The 22,924-nt window shown below is 48.3% G+C and overlaps 2 protein-coding genes across 11 annotated transcripts in view; one reads left to right on the plus strand and one right to left on the minus strand.

Annotated features, from left to right (window-relative positions):
• Positions 1-8,152, plus strand: part of BRSK1 (BR serine/threonine kinase 1) — a 28,915-nt gene extending 20,763 nt beyond the window's left edge. For all 3 annotated transcript variants that reach the window (XM_064294253.1, XM_064294254.1, XM_064294255.1), the window contains 3 exons: positions 39-237; positions 2,720-2,809; positions 6,525-8,152. In XM_064294253.1, coding sequence (XP_064150323.1) covers positions 39-237; positions 2,720-2,809; positions 6,525-6,682 — 447 coding nt within the window. In that variant the 3' untranslated portion in view covers positions 6,683-8,152. The remainder of the gene's footprint in view (positions 1-38; positions 238-2,719; positions 2,810-6,524) is intronic.
• TMEM150B (transmembrane protein 150B) lies at positions 100-17,834 on the minus strand. Of its 8 annotated transcripts, none has more exons than XM_064294259.1 (8): positions 17,703-17,834; positions 17,121-17,196; positions 16,090-16,165; positions 15,812-15,871; positions 15,658-15,725; positions 15,292-15,419; positions 12,895-13,071; positions 100-3,239 (listed from the first exon to the last, which is right to left on the minus strand). In XM_064294259.1, the coding sequence occupies exons 3-8, from the start codon at positions 16,155-16,157 to the stop codon at positions 3,078-3,080; spliced, it is 663 nt and encodes a 220-aa protein (XP_064150329.1). In that variant the 5' UTR covers positions 16,158-16,165; positions 17,121-17,196; positions 17,703-17,834; the 3' UTR covers positions 100-3,077. The 8 variants fall into 8 exon arrangements, with proteins under 8 accessions (XP_064150329.1, XP_064150328.1, XP_064150332.1 ...); XM_064294258.1 differs by having other exon boundaries at positions 12,892-13,071; XM_064294262.1 differs by having other exon boundaries at positions 100-3,244; positions 17,703-17,833.
• Positions 17,835-22,924: the final 5,090 nt, after the last annotated feature.

Genomic DNA, 22,924 nt, shown 5'->3' on the forward strand with positions numbered 1-22,924 from the left:
ACTGGAATCACCCAATCCTGTGTTCTCACCTTCCTCAGATCCCCAGCCTGAGTCACAGCGTGCTGTCACAGACCAGCTTCAGGGCCGAGTACAAGGCCAGTGGCGGCCCTTCCGTCTTCCAGAAGCCTGTCCGCTTCCAGGTGGACATCAGCTCCTCTGAGGGTCCAGAGCCTTCCCCTAGGCGGGATGGCAGTGGTGGTGGTTGCATCTACTCCGTCACCTTCACGCTCATCTCTGGTGAGTCTTCCTTGACTAGATTGCCTCTACCCAGTGTTGGGGACTGTCTTAGTTACCTAGTGCTGCTAAAACAAGTAGTACAAGTGGGTAGCTTTAACAGACAGTAATTTGCTTTCTCAATTAGGAGGCTAGCAGTCCGAGTACAGGGCATTGGCTCTAGGGAAAGGGTTTTTCTCTGTCTGCTCTGGGGGAAGGTCCTTGTCTCTTTTCAGCTTCTGTTGCTAGATTCTTTGGCAATCCTGTGGTATATATCTCCCCTTCCATTTGTGCTTGCTTGCTTGCTTAATCTGCTCTTTTATATCTCAAAAAAGATTGACTTAAGACACATCCTATACTAATACTATCTCATTAATATAACAAAGCAGCCCCATTCCCAGATGGTTTTATAACCACAGGTATAGGGCTTAGGATTTACATGTTTTTTGGGGACACAGTTCAATTCATAACACCTTCTTAAGCACTGTTTAAGGAATTTCTTCCCCCTTCTCTCACCAGCATTTAACGGGTATTTATGATGTGCCAAGTGTTTGGCGTGCATTTTTTCTTTTAAGTTTCACAGTGTAATCACCCTTTTTTACAGAGGGGAAAACTGGGCCCTAGAGAGGCAAATTGGCTAGAACAGAGTCACACTGCAAACTGTAGCAGAGCAGGGGCTCAATCTATGCCTTCTGAATCTCAGCCCAGAGCTCTTCCTACTACTTTAAGATTGGGACGGAAAAGACATGGCACAGAGCTGTAAAATCTCATTCAGGCACCCAGAGCAGACACCACCAATCGATTCCAGCACTTTTTCCACTGAGCTCAGCTGTAGCCTCAGACACTAACTCCAGGGAGCCACAGCCAATCAAGAGTTGGCACAAGCGATGAAAACCACAGAAACACCTTGTTTTCAATTTTACTTGGTTCCTGATAGCGAGAGTTTGGATAATTAGGGATACTTCTGTTTGCTATCCTTGTTACTGATCTTAATATGTCACAGCTGGAAGATATACTTGCTCCAAGTGTTTCTAAACCAGAAGGCAGTGGACCCCGGGCTGTTACATCACCACAATAAATTGTCTTTTTTTTTTTTCTCCCCTTTAAAGACGAAGATGCCCAACTTTCTCAATTTTAAGTTTTTTTTTTCTTGCATCAATTTTTCTTATATTTTTAACTCAACATGGTCTAAAGGAGCCCTGGTGGCACAGTGGTTAACCACTTGGCTGCTAAACGAAAGGTCGGCAATTTGAAGCCACTGGCAGCTCCATGGGAGAACCTCAATGGGGCAGTTCTACTCTGTCCTATAGGGTGGCTGTGAGTCAGAACCAACTCGACAGCAGTGGGTTTAGTTTGTTTGGTTGGATCATGGTCTAACCCAGAAACTAAAAAGGAATAGTATCTGTTTACATGCAAAATGACATGTATTTTTATTTTAAGTTGAACCTATCAGAGTTTGATGGTTTTATTAGATTTCTGTGGCTGTCATAACCAAGTATGGGTGGTTTAGAACAACAGAAATTTATTCTCTCATAGTTCTGGAAGCCAGAAGTCCAAATTCACAGTGCTGACAGGGCCATGGTCTCTTGGAAGGCTCTAGGAGAAAATCCTTCCTTGCTTCTCCCAGCTGCTGGTAGCCCCAGGTGTTCCTTGGTATCTTAGTTATCTAGTGCTGCTATAACAGAAACACCACAATGAGTGGCTTTAATGAGCAGAAATTTATTTTCTCACAGTTTAGGAGGCTGGAAGTCCGAACACAGGGCACCAGCTCTAGAGGAAGGGTTTTTCTCTGTCTGCTGTGGAGGAAGGTCCTTGTCTCTTTTCAGCTTCTATTGCAAGATTCTTTGGCAATCCTGTGGTATATATCTTCCCCTCCATTTGTGCTTGCTTGCTTAATCTGCTCTTTTATATCTCAAAAGAGATTGATTTAAGACACACCTTATACTGTTTTACTAATGCAACAAGGAAGCCCCATTCCCAAATGGGATTATACCCACAGGTATAGGGGTAAGGATTTACAACACATATTTTGAGGGGACACAAGTCAATCCGTAACACTTGGCCTGTGGCAGCATCATTCCAATGTCTGCATCTGTTTTCTCAGGGCCACCTTCCCTCCATGTGTGTCTGTGCCTGCCCTCTTCTTACGAGCACACCAGTCATACTGGATTAGGATCTAACCTACTCCATTATGACCTCATGTTAACTAACTATATCTGCAAAGACCCTCTTTCCAAAAAGAGGTCATATTCACAGGTACCAGGGGTTAGGACATCAACATATCTTTTGGGGACACATGTTATCAACCTGTGATGGTGTTCCAAAAATAGCAACATAGAGTCCCATTTATAAGCCCTGGATTTGTCCCTTCCCCAACACAGGGGAACATTGGGACCCGGAAGAGGAAAGTCACTGGCTTCTTAGATGGTCTCAGTTCCACAGGTGGGAGGAGTCTTCCTGCCGCCATCCCCCAATCAGCCTGTCTCCCTGCCCTCTCACCCTGCAGGTCCCAGCCGTCGTTTCAAGCGTGTGGTGGAGACCATCCAGGCACAGCTGCTAAGCACTCACGACCAGCCCTCCGTGCAGGCCCTAGCAGGTGGGTGGCAGTGGCTGTGGGCAGCGTCTCTCTCTCCTGTCCTGTGCGTGCAGGAATGCTTCCGGGAGTACTGCCTCTCCATGACCAGGTCCTCCAGGGTTTTGCTTTAGGGCGAGGTTTCTGCTAGGGGAAGCCAGGCAGGCCCACTTGTGGGTTCTATATGAATCCCCTAGGGCTGCCATAACAACATACCACAAACTGGGTGGCGTACAGCAATAGAAATTTATTCTCTCCCAGTTCTAGAGGCTGGAAGTCCAAACTTAGGGTGTCAGCAGGGCCATGTTCCCTCTGAGGGTTGTAGGGAGAATCTGTTCCGTGTTTCCCTCTTAGCTTCTGTTATTGTTGGCAATCGTTGGCTTGCAGACGCATCACTCCAATCTCTGCCTCCGTCTTCACATATCCTTCTTCCTGTGTGTCTGTGTCTCTTCTTCTGTCCTTATAAAGATACCAGTCATATTGGATTAGAAGTCCCTGGGTGGCACAAATGGTTAAGCGCTGGACTACTAACCAAAATGTTATCAGTTCAAACCCACCCAGAGATGCCTCAGAAATAAGGCCTGGTGATCTGCTTCCAAAAGGTCACCACCTTGAAAACTCTATGGAACAGTTCCACTCTGCACACATGAGTCAGAATTCCTCAACAGCAAAAACAACATATTGAATTAGAGCCTACCCTGAGGACCTCATCTTAATTACATTTGCAAAGATCCTATTTTCAGAGAAGGTCGTGTTCACACGTATGGGGCAGGGGAAATTAGGACTTGAACATATCTTTTTAGGGAACATGACATCCTGTAACAGGCTCTTTTGTGGTTGTCTTGCTGAGGCCTCACCTGAAGTGTTGTTTGTGAGCAGGTGTGAGATGTTGAGGTCAGAGCTCAGTGGGAACCAGGCTATCCAGGGCTTACATGGGCCTCATTGCTAAGGGTAGGGCCCCCCAGGAACCTAAAGACCAACCTTTGCCTTCTGGCAGGGGTCCCTGAGAAGACAACAGTCTCTGTGTTGGGGGTAGTGGAACTACCTTCCAGCAGGTTCCACACTTCTGGAGAGGCTGGCCTGGGACTGGGGGCATTTCAGAGATGCCGGACTTTCAGTGTTAAAATGAGGACAGCCTCAGGCAAACTGGGATGAGCTGGTCCACTTATCTGTAGGATTCCACCTTCATTCCCCTTGCTAGGCTTGGTTTTCTAGAATCCAAGTCTCACCTAGCCTTGTTGCTAGGTCCCAGTGGTCCCTAGCAACTGTGTATTAAGCTGAATTCTCCAAGTATGCATGGTCTGTGTCCAAGGAAAGATGTTCCCTAGCCTCACCAGCCAGGGTTCTAAGGGAATGGGATTCCCTAACAACCAGGGAAAAACAGAGGGTGGGCTTCAGCAGGGTCTGTTGCTAAGATATGCCAGAACTACTGACCAGTGCTCCTGAGTGAGGTTCTGCTCAGAAAAACAGTCCTGGAAGGGCCTTGAGCAGACCCGACTCCTGAGATGTGGTGGCCTCTCCCTGCAGTAAACAAAGGGCACAGTGGGCAACTCCCATCTTCACTGCTAACTGTGTGGTAAGGATCAGCATGAATCCAGTCTCCAAAGTTTGGAATTGGATCCAGTCCTCACCTTCCCACACCTTCATCTTCGTCACAGTGGCAGTCTCTCTCTCTCTCAGGCTCAGCCACCAGAGCTAGGTCAGAGCTCACATGTTAGAAAGACACCTTTCTTTAGACTGCCAAACAGGCAGATGCCAGCCCCTGCTGGTTCTCACTGTCCCTGTGGGTTCATTAATTCAGTGAAACGACTCATAGAATCTCATGGAGAGTACACCATCCTTATGGCTACCACTTTATTAAAACCAAAAAGGATATAAACAAAGCCACACATAGGGGAGAATCCATTTCCGTGCCTTTTCCAGCTTCGAGAGGCTGCCCACATTTTTTGGCTCCTAACCGCTTCCTCCATCTTCAAAGCCAGAACATTGCCTCTCTCTGACCATCACTCTGTAGTCACATCTCCCTCTGACCCCGACCTGAGTCAGGAAAGGTTCCTTTAAGGATATCTGTGATTAGGTTGTAAGGAGCCCTGGTGGTGCACTGGTTAACCACTCAGCTATTTACCAAAAGGTCAGTGGTTCAAACGCACCAGCTAGTCTGCAGGAGAAAACTATGGCAATCTGCTTCCGTAAAGATCAGAGCCTAGGAAACCATATGAGGCAGTTCCCCTCTGACCTAGGGTCACTATTGAGTCGGTTTTTGATTAGGTTGGGCCCACCCAGATAATCCAAGATACTCTCTTCCCATCTGAAGGTCCTTAACCTTAGTCACATCTGCAAGGTTCCTCTTGCCATATAAAATAACATATTCACAGGTTTTGGGGTTTGGGGACATCCTTTTTAGGGGGTGCAGTTATTCATCCTACCACAGCCCCCAGGGAAATGTCGCAATGTTTGGAGACATTTTTGGTTGTCCCAACTGGGAATGGGGGCTAGGGAATGCCACTGGCATCTAGGAGGTTGTTCTTGTGTAAAATGTAGGTGGAGTTAATTCCGACTCATAGCAACCGTAAAGGACAGTAGAACTGCCCCATAGGGTTTCCAAGGCTGAAATCTTCACGGAAGCCGACTACCACATCTTTCTCATTCAAATTGCTGAGATTTCAGTTAGCATCTGAGCACTTAACCATTGCACCACCAGGGCTTCTTCCACAAAGAGTTATCTGGCCCCAAATGGCAGTAGTGCCAAGGTGGAGAGAGCCTGCTTTGGAGGATCTCGGCTTGGTTAGACTTGCTGGGCTGGAAAGCGCATTGGCACTCTGAACTTTTCTAGACCATTGCCAAGGAAAGCTCGCCTTTGCAACCAGAGATCCCAAAAGGGCACAACCCCTAAGCTCTAGGACCAGTAGGCACACTGGGCCTTATTATCCACCTTCCTTCCCCTTTATAAGGAAATGGGGATGGGGGGACCCCAGACTCTGCCCTGGAAGAGTCCAGTTTTATCAGTCCATATGACAACAGGCCTCTGGCAATTAGTGTCTCTTAATGAGGCTGGGTCTCTACCAGGGGTCTCAGTTAATGTTTCAGGCCCTGTAGAAATTTCTAGATGGCCACTGGCAACCAGCATTGAAACCGCAGTGCCCAAGAGGAAGTGGTCTTAGTCTGAGAAAGTTGGGCCCCACAAAAGGGAGACCAAGGTCAGGCAGGCAAACCTATCAGGCCCACCTGGGAGGGCCCGAGACCCCAAACAACCAGCAAGGAATGCCCCCCTAACAACCAGGGTAACAGAAGGTTGGTCCTCTATCTGTGATCTGTGGGACTTGAGCCTTATTTGTTGCCACAGCAAGCTGTCCCGTAGCAAATAGTATTTTTTTTTAAACCAGAGTCCCTGAAACATTCTCCTCAAGTCGGACACAGCCCAAGTCCCACTTGAACTAACTTGGCCTTATTTCCAAAGCCACAAAGGTTATAGGGGGCTTAGGGTGTAGGCCCCTTTTCTAGGAAAGCCAGGCCTTGTTGCTAGGATATGTCCCCATAGCAATGGGCTCCTGATGTTTCCTGTGGTGGGAAACAAGGCCTTGCCATGATTGTTGCTAGAGCATGTTTCCTGGGTTCCTATGGCCTTGGGGATACCAAGGCCAACTAAGAAGGGAACCCCCCCTGCTGCCCCAATAGTGGGAAACTCAACTTCAGGGTTTGCAGCCCTGGGGTCCACCCAAAACTTCTTCTTCCCTCACAGATGAGAAGAATGGTGCCCAGACCCGGCCTGCGGGTACCCCACCCCGAAGCCTGCAGCCCCCACCCAGCCGCCCAGACCCAGAGCTCAGCGGCTCTCCCCGTCGAGGCCCCCCTAAGGACAAGAAGCTCCTGGCCACCAATGGAACCCCTTTACCCTGACCCCAGGGGGCCAGGGAGGGAGGGGAACCACTTCTACCCCCCTTCCCTGCCCCCCAACTGTGAATCTGTAAATAGGGCCCAAGGAGTAAGTGGGGGGGACACAAAACCGGCCTTGCCCTGCAGGGATAGGGCTCAAGGGGCCGTGCCCAGTGGGGGGGATCTAGGGGGAACTGGGGGCGGGGGAGCTGTTTCTATTTTATTTATTGATTAATTTATTATTTTATTTATTGATCAATCTTTCTGCAGGGTGGGGTGGGGGAGGGACGGGAGCTGGTTGGGGTGGCTTAGCAGATCCGGACAGGGCCATCTGTCCCTGTGTCCCCAACTCCCCCCTTCCCAGGACCCCTGGCTCCCCACCCCCACCCTCAGTCCCCCTGTTCTCAATGCCTCCCTCCCAAAAATGTTCTGTACGGATTTGCTCTCCGGAAGGAATTCTGGTTTTGCGTGATCCTGCCTGCGTCCTTGTCTCTGATTCCGCCGGCAGCAAAAAAAAAATAAATAACCTTGATCAGGGATTGCTGGCTGGCCTTGGGCTCTCGCTTCCTGGCTGCAGGCTGGCCTGGATACCCCTTGGCCCTGGTGGCAGTGGCAGGGCCATGCTAAATCGCAGCCTCTGTAACCGGTTGTCCACAGCCCCACACACATCCATTCAGCTCCAGGGCAGGGAATGGGAGAATGGTCAGCAAAAGCCTCCCTGTCCTCAGCCAGCTGGACAGCTTCCTTGGTGGCTCATGGGGTGGACCTGGGACTGAACTCCTCCTTCTTTCTTCCTCGGCTGCTGGGAAAGGTCCCAGTCATTGCCCCTGGGACAGCTGGATCTGCACAGAGCTGGGGGAGGCTGGTGTCGGTGGAGGGCTGATGCCAGGGGCCGCCTGAAGAAATAGGGTGCAGCCATCCAGGCAGGAGAAGTCAACAGATAAGAGGCCAAAGAGACTGAACAGCAGCATAGCCACGGCCCATTCACAGGATGCAGAGGCAGAGCGCAGCGGCACCCAGGAGTGGAGGACAACCACTTTACACCAGGGTCAAGGGTCTGAGCGGACAGACAGCAGTGCCCCCACACACACCACACCCAGAGGAGCAGGGACCAACTTGGGTACTGTGTGACCTTGGGCAGGACTGAGGCCTCTCTGGGTACCCTCTCACCATATGTTTCTTTGCCCTGACCACAGGAATCCCTGGGTGATGTAGACAATTTACACGCTCAGCTGCAAGCCCAAAGGCTGGAGGTTCCAGTCCACCCAGACACATCTTGGAAGAAACGCCTGGCTGTCTACTTCCGAAAAATCAGCCATTGAAGACCCTAGGTCCTTGGGTGGTGCAAACAGTTAAGAGCTCAACTACTAGCCAAAAGGTTGGCAGTTCAGACCCATCCAGAGATGCCTCAGAAGTCAGGTCACAGCCTTGAGAACCCGATGGAGCAGTTCTATTCTGTACACCTGTGGTCTTCATGAGTCATAATCAACTTGATGGCAACTTTCTTTCTTTGTTTTTTCACAAGCCCTGCCCTGGCTTGAATGACCTTCTAGGCCACCATCCTTATCTGTCTTCACAGGGACATTCCTACAGAAATTTTAGCCTTATCTCTGAGGCGGATGAATCCCTATCTCAACCTTGTATCCCCTTTCATGGACCTCCCATTAGTGTCCCATTCCTGTTTCCCAAACCAAGTTCCTTATCTTTCCCTGGGCCTTCTTCCATGACCAGGTGGAGGCTCTACCACCTCCCAAATAATCCAGGCCAGACAGCCAGCACCAGTGCTTCCACTGCCAAATACTCAGGGTTTCCAAAAGATGCCCCTTGAGCCTCGGGCCATGCTTGCAACAGGTGGCGCGAACAGCTCCGATTCGACGCTCCACTACTAACTGAAAGGTTTCAACCCAAGCAGAGGTGCCTGGAAAGACAGGCCTGGCGATCTGCTTCCACAAAATCACAGCCTTGAAAACCCAATGGAACAGTTCTACTCTGCACACAGGGGGTCACCATGAGTCAGAATCGACTCCATAGCAGCTGGTTTGGTTTTTGGAAAGTGGGAAGAACGTTACCTTAATATATAAGATTAATAAGATGATTTAACGAGTGGTGCAAACAGTTAACGTGCTTGGCTGTTAACTGAAAGGTTGGAGGTTTGAGTCTACCCAGAGGTGCCACAGAAGAAAGGCCTGGTGATCTACTTCTAAAAAATCAGCCATTGAAAACCCTATGGAGCAGTTCTACTCTACACACACGGGGTTGCCTTGAGTCAGAATCCACTCAACAGCAACTAACAACACCCCAGGGCCCTCTTGCTTGTGCCCAGACGGGATGGAGTGTCCTCCTCCTAAAATCTTCCTTTTTCTGGAGGTCCCCACCTCTGCGACAGCTCCAGCAACCACTCACACACCAAAGTAGACGCTTGGGAGTCCCCATTGCCTCCTCCCTCCTTCTTGTACCTCAGGTCTTGTCTACCTGCCCTACCTGTCCCTTTTGAGCCCCACTCACCTGGTTTAGGAGCCCTGGTGGCACAGTATTTTCAGAGCTTGGCTGCTAACCAAAAGGTCAGCAGTTCAAATCCACTAGCTGCTCTTTAGAAATCTTGTGGGGCAGTACTATGCTGTTATATAAGGTCACTATGAGTTGAAACTGATAGCAGTGGGTTTGGTTTTCACCTGATTTATCCCATCCACCGCCTCCCTGGTCCTGTGTCACTCCCTACTGGTCTGTCCCTGTCCCTTCTCTGGTTCCCTGGCACACTCAGGAACCAGTCCAAGCTTCTTAAAACCTTTTCCTATGCTGCCCACACATACTCCAAGCTCCAGCCTGGCGGAGGTGTCTCTCATTTTCTGAAGCTCCTCCCACTGGGGTGTCCCCCCCTCACCGCCACCCTCAGCCAAGCTGGTTACAGCTAACCCTCTTGGGTCAGTCTAAACATTAGCTCATTCACGCAGTTATTTCTGTGCTCCTTATGTGTCAGGGGAATCTCTGGGTGGTGCAAACACTTAAGGTGCTCGGCTGCTAACCAAAAGGCTGGAGGTTCGAGTTCACTCAGAGGCACCTCAAAAGAGAGGCCTAGTGATCTTCCAAAAAATCAGCCATTGAAAACCCTGTGGAGCACAGTTCTACTCTTACACAGAAGGAGTCACCGTGAGAGTCGACTTGATTGGCAACTGGTTTTTACTGGTTTCTGTGCCAGCAGTAGGGATACCCCCCTTATTGTCATGGAGTAGATTCTGAGTCATGTAGACCCCCCGTCTAAGAATACAACTGCACTTCATAGGGTTTTCAATGGTTGTGATCTTTCAGAAGTAGGTCACCAGGACTTTTCATTCCTGGCACCACTAGGTGGATTCAAACAGCCAACCTTTCAGTTAGGAGCCAAGCACAAACTGTTTACGTCACTCAGGGACTTGGCCGTGGGGACAGACTGTGACTCAGGCAGACAGACACCATCCTGGCCCCATAGATCTTACAGCAAGGGAGATGCGTAAGCCCCCAAATGCAACTCACAGAACTGACCCTGTTCCTCCCCTGCTCTCAAGCTGTCCATGGCTCCCTATTATCCCCAGGCAGAAACCCATACCTCTCACCTTAGCACTGGAGACCCTCAGTCTGGCCCTCCCTACAGCCTCACCGCCCCCCCACCAGCCTGTTTTTCCACCCTCAGCACACACCTGCTGTGTCCCCAACCTCCTAAACCAAACTTGTTGCTGTCAAGTCAATTCCAAGTGACACTTTAAAACAAAGTAGAACTGCCCCATAGAGTTTTCAAGGCTCTAATCTTTACCAAAGCAGACCGCCATGTCTTTCTCCCAAGGAGCAGCTGGTGGGTTCAAATTTCCAATCTTTCAGTTAGCAGTTGAGCACTTGACTACCGCACCACCAGGGCACCTTCCCAGCCTCCCAACCTAGGCCAAAAGCAGCTGAATCTTCAAGACAAAGCTCTGAATCCACTACGTACCAGGCTTTTCCTTCCAGAGAACATTCTCTAATCTTAGCGCATTCAGCTAACAAGTTTTTATGACCCTACCCACCCACCCCCACACAAAGAGGAGCAGGGTGGAGCTTTCTCTAAGATAAACTGCACGCCCCCCGCCCCATACACACAGACCTCTGCAGGGGATACATGCTAAGCTGAGAAGTCAGACAACCTGGGTTCCCATCTAGTCCTCCTGCCTACTCTAAGACTCAGTTTGCTGCTCTAGGAAATAGGATCGCCATCTCCATTTTGCTGGAAAATTTCAGAATAAACTGAACCACTTGATCCAGCTAGCACCAGACCTTAGCTGGCTTTCATTCAGCCTCTTCTGAAAGATCATGCCCTCTCTGCCTCCCCACAAATGGGAGTGGTCCCCAAGGCTGAGTCCTCAGCCCTCCTTTTTCTCAGAGCACTCTACATCTCAGTAATAATTTATTGATTATGCTCATTGTCTGTGTTAGTTCCAATGATAAAAGCAGCTAACTTTTTTTTTTTTTTGGAGTGGTTTATGCAGGCCCAGTTTTACAGATGTGGAAACTGAGCCTCAGAAAGTGACGTGATTTTGCCTATAGGTGTACCATGCCTTTGGGGATCATCTGTGCTCTGGGGTGAGTCAGACTTGGGTTGGAATTGAGGCTTCACCCAGGGGTGTGCTGGTGAATGTTTAACAGCCAGCTCTCCCAGAAAATAAAAAAAAACCCTGATTCGTAGCCTATGCCAATTCCTGTGGTGTAAATACTCTCACCGTGGCTAATGTCAAGCTACTAACGTGACATCAGGAGGTCCCTGGGTGGTGTAAAAGGTTTACACTCAACTGATAACCTAAGGTTGGTGGTTCAAACCCACCCATCGGCACCATGGAAAAGAGTCCTAGCGATCTGCTTCCGTAAAGATTACAGCCAAGAAAACCCTATGGAGCATAGTTCTACTCTGCAACATGGAGTTGCCTTGAGTCAGAATTGACTGAATGGCCACAGACAACAATAATGTTGACATTGGAGTCGCTTGGTGGTGTAAACAGTTAACTCACTCGGCTGCTAAAACAAAAAGGTTAGAGGTTTAGGTCCACCCAGAGGAGTCTCGGGAGAAAGGCCGGGTAGTCTACTTCCAGAAAAGTCAATCACTGAAAACCCCATGGAGTACAGTTCTACTCTGACACATGTGGGGTTGCCATAAGTTGGAATCCACTTGCTGGCAACTGGTTAACATGATATCTCTGAACATGGAAAAGATGTGTACAGATGGTTCTTGCAAGCCAGTGTGAGCCAGCTCCAGCCTACCACTGGCTCCACCTCTGAACTCCATGACGGGTCTAAGCCAAGAGACTTCCCCTGTCTGAACCTCACCTTCCAATCTTTTAATCGGCTAGCATGATGCCTGCTACCGTTAGTATAATCACCATCCCAATATTTATTGATTGCTCACTATGTGCCATGCAGAATCTAAACACCTCACACATATTATTTCATTTACTCCTTAAGACCCTGGGATCAGCTCCATTATGATCCACACTTGATCAATGAGGAAACCAAGGCACTGAGAAGTTAAGAAACCAGCTTAAGGTTTCCCCAGTTAGGATGTGGAGGAGAAAGGATTCCATCCCAAGCAGCCTGACTCCAGAGCCAGCACTCTTGATTTTGCCATTGTTTTTAGTTGCTGTCAAGTTGGTTCCAACTCACAGACACCCAGTGTGTTTCAGAGTACAACTGCTCCCTAGGGTTTTCAAGGCTGTGACCTTTTGGAAGCAGATAGCCAAGCCTGTCTTCCGAGGCACCTCTGAGTGAGTTTGAACAGCCAACCTTTTGGCTAGTATTGTTAGGTACCGTCAAGTCAGTTCTGACTCATAGCACCCTATGTACAACAGAATGAAACATTGCCTGGTCCTGAGCCATCCTTACAATCCTTGTTATGTTTGAACCCACTGTTGCAGCCACTGTGTCAATCCATTTTGTTGTGGGTCTTCCTCTTTTTCACTGACCCTCTACTTGACCAAGCATGATGTCCTTCTCCAGGGATCGGCCCCTCCTGATAATATGGGCAAAGTAGCTAGTAAAACCCAGTAGCTAATAGTTGAGTGTTTAATCATTTGCACCACCCAGGGACTTCTACACTCTTGACTACTATGCTATAATCATACGTGGATGGAGACTGAGGCCCAGAGAAAGGAAGATGGCACACAGCAAAGGCACGGGAGACTGACCCCAGTGGAGAACTGACCCCTGACCCCTGTTCCCAGCCCCATAAGGATACTGACTACCATGAGGATGGTGCAGATGGTGCAGAGGCCCAAGCGGAGCGGCCCGATCCAGGGGGACCCAGGCTGGGGCAGGTTCTTCTTCCTCCAGAAAAGAAGGAGCTGCAGCCAGAAATAGAGGATGCCCACGAAGAAGGCAAGGAAAGCACCTGTGAGATGGGTGGGCTTCTGGTTCTTTTGCTGGTGGAGGAGAAGGGAAAAGAGTTGAGAGGAAGGCTATGGGAGGTGAGGGACACAATGGGAGTAGGTGGGAGGGGACCATTTACCAACTCAATAGACTATGATGGAGAACTGCCATGCCCAGTGATCAACTTATTATGTTCATTGGCTATGTCAGCTCCATGAGGGCAGGGATTCAAGTCTGTTCATTGCTGTAGGTGCCCCTGGTAGTGCAGGGAGCTAAGCGCTTGGCTGCTAACTGAAAGGTCATTGGTTCGAACCCACTAGCTGCTCTGCAGGAGAAAGACGTAGTGCTCTGCTTCTGTAAAGATTACAGCCTTGGAAACCCTATGGTGCAGTTCCACTCCATCCTATAGGGTCGCTATGAGTTGAAATCAACTCAATGGCAACAGTTTTTGGTTTTGTTGTTCACTGCTGTAGCCTCAGTCCGTAAGAACAATCCCTGACACATAGCAGATGCTCAGTAATTACAAGTGGAATAAATTATGCTTTCTCAACAGGAACAATTATTTACCCTCAAAGGAGCGAAAACTGGATCTTGGGGCGGGGAAGGGGTGAGTGGTGAAAAAAATCTTAGTTGTTAAGATGGTTTGTGAACAGATGTACAGTATACCTTACATTAAAATTTTCTAATATTAAAGTTTTACGGGAGAAGGAGATGCTTTGGAAATAAATGTGTTAATAGGCTCCTTACCAAAAAAAAAAACCCAAACCCATTTCCGTTGAGTTGATTCCAACTCATAGCAACCCTATAGAACAGAGTAGAACTGCCCCATAGGGTTTCCAAGGAGCAGCTGGTGGATTTGAACTACCAACCTTTTGGTTAGCAGCTGAGCTCTTATCCACTGCACCAGCAGGGCTCCTAATAGGCTCCTTAAGGGGGGCAATAATGAAAATCAAGGAGCCCTGGTGGCGCAGTGGTTAAGCACTTGGCTGCTAAACAAAAGGTTGGCAGTTCAAGCCCACTCAGTAACTCTGTGGGTGAAAGACCTGGCAATCTCCTTCCATAAAACTTACAGCCTAGGAAACCCTATGGAGCAGTTCTGCTCTGTCCTATAGGGTCACAATGAGTCAGACTCCGCAGCACCCAACAATAAGGACAACGATGAAAATAAAAAGATTGAGGAACGCTGGAATAAACTATGTAAATGAATAAGTGAATGAATTGTTATACAAATGAGATGGGGAACTTTAAAAAGTTAGAGGCAGCCTCTTGTCACCCTGCACTCCGCTATCCTTTATTTCTTCAAGGACAGAGCCTCAGAATCAGAAACAGCATGATAGAAATAACAACGTGCAATAAATCAATAGCATTTCTCCTATCATTTGTCCATTCATTTATTCTACCAGCTTCATGGTCAAGAATGTGTAAGGATTTGGGTCTTGGAATCTCTGTGCTGTTGCCAGCTGGCATTGAGTTACTCTGACTCATGGCGACCCCATGAACAACAGAACAAAACACTGTCCAGTTCTTTGCCATTCCTATGATCAGTTGGGCATCAGACCATTGTGATCTATAGGGTTTTTATTGGCTGATTTTCAGGTGTAGATCTCCAGGCCTTGCTTCCTAGTCCATCTTATTCTGGAAGCTCTGTTGAAACCTGTTCAGCATCCTAGCAACAAGCAAGCCTCACTGACAGACCTGTGATGGCGGCAGATCGGGTGCACTGGCTGGGAATTGAACTAGTGCCTCTCTCATGAAAGGCGAGAATTTTAACACTGAACCGCCATTGCCTCCATGAGGACTATTTAAAAATAAACAAAAAAACCTCTCTACAAAATGGCCAAGAGAAGGACCTACCATAGAGTTCTTGTGGAGATAGAGTGAAATACCTGATGTTAAAGCCTAGTGCTTCCTACAGGGTGAACAGCTCAGTCAACGGAGCTGTTATTAATATTTCTGTGCCAAACATTAAGAATGAGTGAGTCTCCGTAATTTCATAATTAAAGGGGTGAGACGGCAGAAAATTATCCCAACCTTCCAGAGTTCAATGAGGTTAACTTATACAAAGTGCCTCTCACAGGTAGGTCTCCATTCATTGGAGCAAACTCCGCCACGGTTTAATAGCTACGAATATATTACTACAAGTCCCAGAAGGCCATGCGCGGAACAATCCCTGAAACAGAAGCCTACGGCCCCAGAGTCTCCTGGGAGTTGTAGTGCCAGAAGCTGGCCGGCTGGCCTCCATGGGCGGGCTATTGGAACAGACTCCGTCTCACCTGGAAATTGCCAACCATCGAAGTGCCCAAGGCACTGAGGAGCCCCGTCCAAAGGATCAGCTGGTTAAACCTCCTTGTGACTCCCCAGTCCTGGAGCTGGTGGTAACGGAGAATGCAGATCCAGGCGGCTAGGAGGAGAGGGAGGTGGGTGGGAGACCCGGGCCCCAGAATCCAGAGGTAGGGGAAGAGATGGGGGCCAAAACCCCCGGATTCAGGGAAACGAAGGGGCTAAGGACCTGGATTTCTGAGAGAAGTCGGGGCTGGGGCAGGACTTTTGTATCTGAGGGAGGAGGCGCTGGGGTCCTGGGTCTGAGGACAAAGGGAGTTGTGGCCAGCACTGAACATTAAGAGCTGGGGAATATTTACCCAATGCAGCTCCCATATTGAGCACCTGGCTGAAGAGGCAGCTCTGAGGGGGGTAAGATCCACAGATGCTAGGGAAAATAAAGGGTCATCCATCACTTCTCAGAGCCAGGACCGCTCCCTGTTCATCACTGCCAACCCAGGGCTCCGTAACTACCTGATGTAGGGGAAGCCTTCGTTGAGGTTCACAGATTTGTTAGCCACTGCCAATGCAAAACTGAGGCAGGAAAGACATCAAAGTGAGTAGGGGGCTTTCCAACCCAACTTTTCCTTTTGTTAACCACCCTCTGAGGGTCCAGAAGTCCAGGCCCCCAGCCCCTCTGTCCTCAGACTAGAAGTCCAGGCCCCCAGCCCCTACGCCCTCAGACCCAGGAGTCCTGGCCCCAGTTCCCTCCTCCCTCAGTTGCAAGCTCCTATTCTGCCACAGACACTCACACAGTCCAGATGCCAGCAACAGCCCAGATGGCCAGGAAGGCAGGCAGAAGGGACAGGTAGCCCCACATCCCCGGCTCTGTAGGGGAAGGAGAGGGGCTGGGCTTCGGCTTCCAGGCAGTGAAACCGCTCACTGGTGGCCAAGTAGCTAGCTGGCCAGCCCTCAGGGTCCAGGTGCAGTGGGTTGTGGCCGCCCACTTCGGAGGCCGCATTGGTTACCAGGCTGGAGTCAGGGGCGGGGGTCCAATCTGATCAGGAAGCTCTCAGCTCCGGGCGCATTCCCTACCTTTCCCAGTCTCACAATCCTAATCTCACAATCCTAATCCCAGCTTCTTCTGGTTTTGCAATTCTGTTATCTAGTGGTACGTTTGTTTTTTTTTTTAGTGCTGCTGTAGCAGAAATACCACAAGTGGGTGGCTTTAATAAACAGAAATTTATTTTCTCACAGTTAAGAGAAAAACCCATCGCTATTGAGTTGATTCTGATTCATAGTGACCCTACAGGACTAAGTAGAACTACTCCACAAGGTTTCCAAGGAGTGGTTGGTGGATCCGAACTGCTCACCTTTTGGTTAGTAACCAAAAGCTTAACCACTGCGCCACCAGGGTTCCTCTCATAGTTTAGGAGGCCGGAAGTCTGAATTCAGGGTGGTGGCTCTAGCTGATGTTGTTGTTATGTACTGTTGAGTGGGTTCAGATTTGTTGTGACCCTATAGACCCCATAGGAACAGAGTAGAACTGCCTCATAGGGTTTCCAAGGAGCACCTGGTGGATTCAAACTGCTGACCTTTTGATTAGCAGCTGTAGCTCTTAACTGCTATACCATAAGGGTTTCCAACCACAGGCATAGAGGTTAAAATTTATAATATACAATTTTGGGGGACACAATTCAATCCATAATACCTTCCTCCTTGCTGTCCCAGCTTGCCCTGAGCCTCATAGTCTCTGAAGTTTTTTTCAGCCCCTGCCCCTCCCCGCCCAATTCTTTATGGTTTTCCTTCCCCTCCAGATACCTCTCCCAGTTCCCCTGCTCACCTGGGCTCTCTGAGTCTCATCCAGATTCTCCTCTTCACCTTCCCAGGCTCTGGCCCTCTTCTAGGATAGGGGCTAGCTGAGAGGTTCAAGGGAAAAAGAAGTCGGGATGTGGGGTGGGGCTGGGCCAGGCCAGGCTGTTGACCTCCCAGAGAGGCAGAGTCCACCCTGGAGTCTAATGACGTGGGTTTGACTGGCACTTTCTCCAGGACCTTACCCCCAAACCACCACTTCCTCTCTCCTGAGGACCTATCAGTCAGCACCTTAGCTTGGGGGAGAGGCTGACTTCCTCCAGTTTTGTGGGTTCAATGTCCAAACTCCCAGCCCTATCCTCTCCCCAGAACCCAGAAATTCTAGCCTCCAGCTCTCTCCCCCTTTCTTCCCTCAGGGCCCAGGTGTCTGAGTCCCCAGCCCTGTCATTCCTTAGGGATCCAGCAATATGGGCTCCTGAACCCCTCCTCCATTTATCTCAGAAGTCCAGGCCCCCAGTGCTCTCCTTTCTTAAGACCCAGGAATCTGGGCCCTGAGTCCCTTCTGGAATATAGGCATTCATTCCTAGCCCTTGGAGACCAACCTAGCTCTTACCTCCTCAGAACCCTAGAATCCAGGCCCTCCCTCAGGTCTCTCTCCCTCCTCTCTGGGGTAGTTTCTGGCTTTAGGCTACTGGGTGTGGCGGTCTTGGTGCCACCCCCATCTCTTTCCCTACACTATCCTTCCCTTTTTCTTTTCCTCTCTACCACTTGATTTGGAATTCCCCCAACAGGCAGGGCGTGGGTGGGAGGGAGGTCCTTGGTTATGACTTCTGCATCTGAAAAGCCTCCTCTAGGCCCTGGCCATCCCTCTTCTCTCTCGCACATGGCAGCTCTAAACTTTCTGGCCCCCTCCTCTCTTGGTCCCCAAATGTTTGGACCCCTCCTCATCCTTCCCCAGGTCCCAGGAGTCCTGCCCGCCAGCCCCCTTCTCCCTCAGGCCAGGAGTCTAGGCCCTAGCCCCCTTGTCCCTCAGACCCAGGAGTGCAGGCCTCCAGCCCCTTTGTCTCTCGGACCCAGCATCTTGGGTCCACGCTCCTCCCTCATACCCAGGAGGCCAGGCCCCCAGCCCCCTCTTCTCTCAGATCAGGAGTCTGGCTCCCAGCCCCCTCCTTCCTCACCACCACAACTCTTTTTTTTTTTTTTTTGAGAGAAAATTCCTGTAACAAAATCAACCGTTTTAAAATACACAATCTAATGATATTTATACTTTCACAAGGTTGTGCAGCCACCTCTATCTAGTTCCCGAACTTTTCATCAAACCCCATGCCCATTAAGTAATATCTTTCCATTTCCCCTCCCCCAGCCCCTGGCCTCACTCATCTACTTTCAGTCTCTATGCATTTGCCTATTCTGCATATTTCATATAAATGGAATCACACAGATTATGGTGCTTGTGTCTGGCCATAATGTTTTTAAGGTTCATCTATAGTGTAGCCTGTACCAGTGCTTTGTTCCTCTTCATGGCTGAGTAGTATTTCATTGACCCCATCTCTCTGGGGGACTTAGTAGTCTGAGGCCAGTTTTCTCTTCCTTTGTGGTGCAGGATTTCCAGTCCCTGGCGAACCAGGACTCTAGGCTCTCAGCTTCCTTGGGAGGAAAGATGAAAGAGCAAGAGGACAGACAGACAGACACTACAAAAGTTTCATGAGGCCCTTTGTGTGCTCAGAGATTCCCACATTAGTCAGAAGGCACCCTCGCCCCTGCCCTTCAGGGGTTCCCAGTCCCTTAGCTAGAAAACAAGGTGCTATCACCGAAGGTGCCTGGGCATGGGACACCCAGAAGCAGCAGCGGCTAACCAGCAATGGTGGCCAGTGTGTGTGGAGAAGAGGCTGGGAGGTCAGGGAAACTTCATGGAGGAGCAGCCTTGTGAGCCACATTTAGAAGGAGGATGTTTGCACCCCTCTCCCCCTAAAATGTCTCACTTCTCTGTCCCCTTCTCTTTGTTCCAGTGGCCACTGTCTGAGTTGACACCTGAGCATGTTCCTCTTGAATCGTTCCTTCCTTCATTCATTTAGTAAACATGTCCTCAAGGTTTCTAGTTGCCAGGGTCCAGGCTGAGCATTGGGCACCCAGACATGCATCAGGCCCAGCACCTGCCATTCAAGAGGCTCCCTGTCTCTGAGCGACACAGACACAGCCAATCACAGTAACAGATGATATGTGCTCTAATGGGGGTCACATAAGCATGGTGGAGTCTAGAGGAGGGAGAGACTGATGCTACCTACTGCTCACTCTACCAGTAACAGTGTCCCCCCTTGCCCCAGACCCTGTCTTTATCTGACTGATTCCTCCTCCCTCGTCTTCCTCCTCCTCCTCCTTCACCTTCCTCCTCCTCCTTCATGTTCTTCTTCCCCTTCTTCTCCCCTTTCCCTTCCCCCTCCTTCTTTGTTGTTTTGTTGCTGCTGTTCTCCTTCTTCTTCCTCCTCCTCCTCCTCTTTCTTCTTCTCTCTCCTCCTTTCTTTCTTCCTTCTCCTTTCTTCTTCCTCCTTTCTCCTCTTCTTCTACCATCTCCTCCTTCTTTCTTCTTCTTCTCCTTTCTCCTCCTCCTTCTTTCTTCTCTTCTTCCAACACCTCCTCCTTTTCTTCTTCCTCCTTCTTTCTTCTCCTCCTCCTCCTCCTCCTCTTTTTCTCCTCCTCCTCTTCCTCCTTCTTCAATTCAGACTGAGTTTAATAGGAATTCATAGAAGAGAGAGATCATGGTGGCAGAGAGAGATCAGTGGCAGCTTTCAAGGTTATAATCACCTCTCATTTCCCTAGTAATTTGGCGACCTGTGAAAGAGAATTCTTCAATGTTTGACACCACCAATATAAACAAAAACAATGGATGCAGCCCTTAGTGTCATGTACAATATTCTGATTGTTTTTTGTAACATGTTCCCAATGATGGTTGATTAACTGATGATCACACATGTGTGAGAGGTATAACACTTACAAAGAAATGATCCAAATGGCAAATTTCGTGTTATCTATATTTTACTGCAGTAAAATTGAAAAATAATTTTAATAGTTAAGTAAAGCACATACATGGCTAGAGAATTTAAACTACAGAAATTAATGAAATAAATGGAGACTAAGAGAAGAAGACTTGAAAGCAGGGACACAAACAGATACTTGTACACCAATACAAGTGGCATTGTTCATAGTGACATTATTCACAAGAGCCAAAAGGTGGGAACCGCCCAAGTGTCCATCAACAGAAGAATGGATAAACTGAGTCTGGTATATCCATACAGTAGAATATTACTCAGCCATAATGAGAAATGAAATTCTGATTCACACTGTTATGTGAATGAACCTTGAAAACATGCTGAGTGAAATAAGTCAGACACAAAAGGACAAATATTATATAAGCCTACTTATATAGAATATCTAGACTAGGCAAATGTGTGTTGTTATTGTTAGATGCCACCGAGTCAGACACATAGCAGCCTTCTGTGACAGAGTAGAGCTGCCCCATAAGATTTTCTAGTCTGATCCTTACAGGAGCAGATCTCCAGGTATTTTCTCTCGTGGAGCCATTGGATGGGTTCAAACCGCCAACCTTTTGGTTAGCAGCCAGGCACTTAACCATTATACCACCAGGCAAATGCATAGAGACCAAAATTTTTTAGTGGCTACCAGGCAGTTCTACTCTGTCGAATAGGGTTGCTATGAGTTGGAATCAACTCAAGGACACACAGCAACAACCAGGAGCTGGGGAGAGAGAGGAATGGGAAGGTATTGCTTAAGAGGCACTAAGTGTTAAAGGTGAGGGAAAATTTGGAAACAGACAGTGGTTGTACAACATACTGATTGTAACTAATGGCACTGAATTGTAAAAATGGCTGAAATGACAGTTATTGTGTTAGATATATTTTACCACAAAATTTACAAAGAAGAAGAAGAAAGGATCCATTTGATGGCCCCAACTGCTTCACACTGAGCCAATTTATCTACCTTGTGTCCAGGAGTGTTTGTTCCTAAAACAAATGAAGAGGAGTCTTCTCCTCTTGAAGCTGAGAATGGCGTGTCTTCTCCTGACTGTACATGTAAACCAATGGTCCTCAGAGAGAATTTTGTGAATCAAAATCAACCATAGAATCTTTCATAAATGCTCATGCCATTTATATGCCTCTCTGTTACGGGTTGAATTGTGTCTCCCACAAAGATTTTCCGAAGCCCTAATCTCTGTCCCTGTGGATGCGACCTTGTTTGGAAGGAGTTGTCAATTGTTGTTGTTAGGTGCCATCCAGTCGATTTCAACTCTTGGAAACCCCATGTGACAGAGTAGAACTGCCCCATAGGGTTTTCTAGGCTGTAATCTTTACAGACATCATGCTTGGTAAAGTAGAATGTCAGTGAAGATTACAACCTAGAAAACCCCATAAGGCAGAAGACCCTCAGCAAGGTGGATTGACACAGTGGCTGCAACAATGGGCTGAAACATAGCAATGATTGTGAGGATGGCACACGACCAGGAAATGTTTTGTTCTGTTATGCATTAAGGTCACTGTGAGTTGGGATGAATCAATGGCACCTAACAATAACGACAGCCAATCTTTACAGGAGCAGATTGCCAGGTCTTTTCTCTCTCGGAGCAGCTGGTAGGCTTGAACCAGCTGAGCGTTTTTGGTTTAACAGCTGAGCGCTTAACCACTGTGCCAGCAGGGCTCCTTCATTAAGGACCCAGAGAGGCTAATTCAACTGCTGGTCTGGGACGTCTCAGAACCTAACTGAAGTGAGGTGATAACACAAAATGAGCATACTTCAGCACTGTCTTAGTGCCTGGATGATTTTTTTTTTTTTTTTAATTTTGATTGTGCTTTAAGTGAAAGTTTACAGATCAAGTTGGACTCTTATACAAAAATTTATAAACACCTTGCTATGTATTTAATTAGATTTTTTAATTTATTTTGTTATTGTTGTTGAGAATATGCACAGCAGGACATATACCAATTCAACAATTCCACATATATAATTCAGTGATGTTGATTACATTCTTCAAGTTATGCAACCATTCTCCCTCTCCTTTTCTGAATTGTTCCTCCTCCATTAACATAAACTCACTGCCCCCTAAGTTTCCTGTCTAATATTTTGAGGTGACATTGTCAATTTAATTATACCGATAGTTCTTAAAAGAGCATAATGCTTAAAGCAGGCATTCTTTGCCAGTTAAGCTAAACTATTGTTTGGTTTTAAGGAAATGTCAGGGGATACTTTTGGTTTAAGGTTTAAAGATTATCTCAGGGCAATATTTCAGGGCATTATCCAGCTTCAACAGCTCCAGAAAGTGTGCAGTCCATGAGAATTTGAAGTTCTGTTCTATCTACATTTTCCCCCTGTAGATCAGGATTCTTCTATAGAATCTTTGATCACAAAACATTCAGTAATGGTCTCAGGGCACCATCCAGTTCTTCTGGCCTAATGTTAGAGGCAGTTGTTCATGGAGGCAGTTAACCTCACGTTCCATTTCCTCCTATTCCTGACTCTCCTTCTTCCTCTGTTGCTCCAAGTAAATAGAGACCAATTGTTGTGCCTTGGATGGCCGCTTGCAAATGTTTAAGACCCCAAGTGCCTGACTGATTCTTACTCTTCTTTCAAGGAAAAATAAAGGGGCTAGCCCTTCAGATGACCCTAGGCAAGGCTTTTCCTTCCATGTTTTGGGATTCAGTCCCCACCTCCTCATATTAGCACAACCATAAGCTTGGCTTTCTAGTATCCCAATGGCTACTGTGTTATATCCTGAGGACATTCCTGAGAAAACTGGGGGACACTTGCCCTCTGGGGGGCTCAGGC

The sequence above is a fragment of the Loxodonta africana genome, chromosome 11, assembly GCF_030014295.1.
Source record: "Loxodonta africana isolate mLoxAfr1 chromosome 11, mLoxAfr1.hap2, whole genome shotgun sequence".
NCBI classification, from domain to species: domain Eukaryota; kingdom Metazoa; phylum Chordata; class Mammalia; order Proboscidea; family Elephantidae; genus Loxodonta; species Loxodonta africana.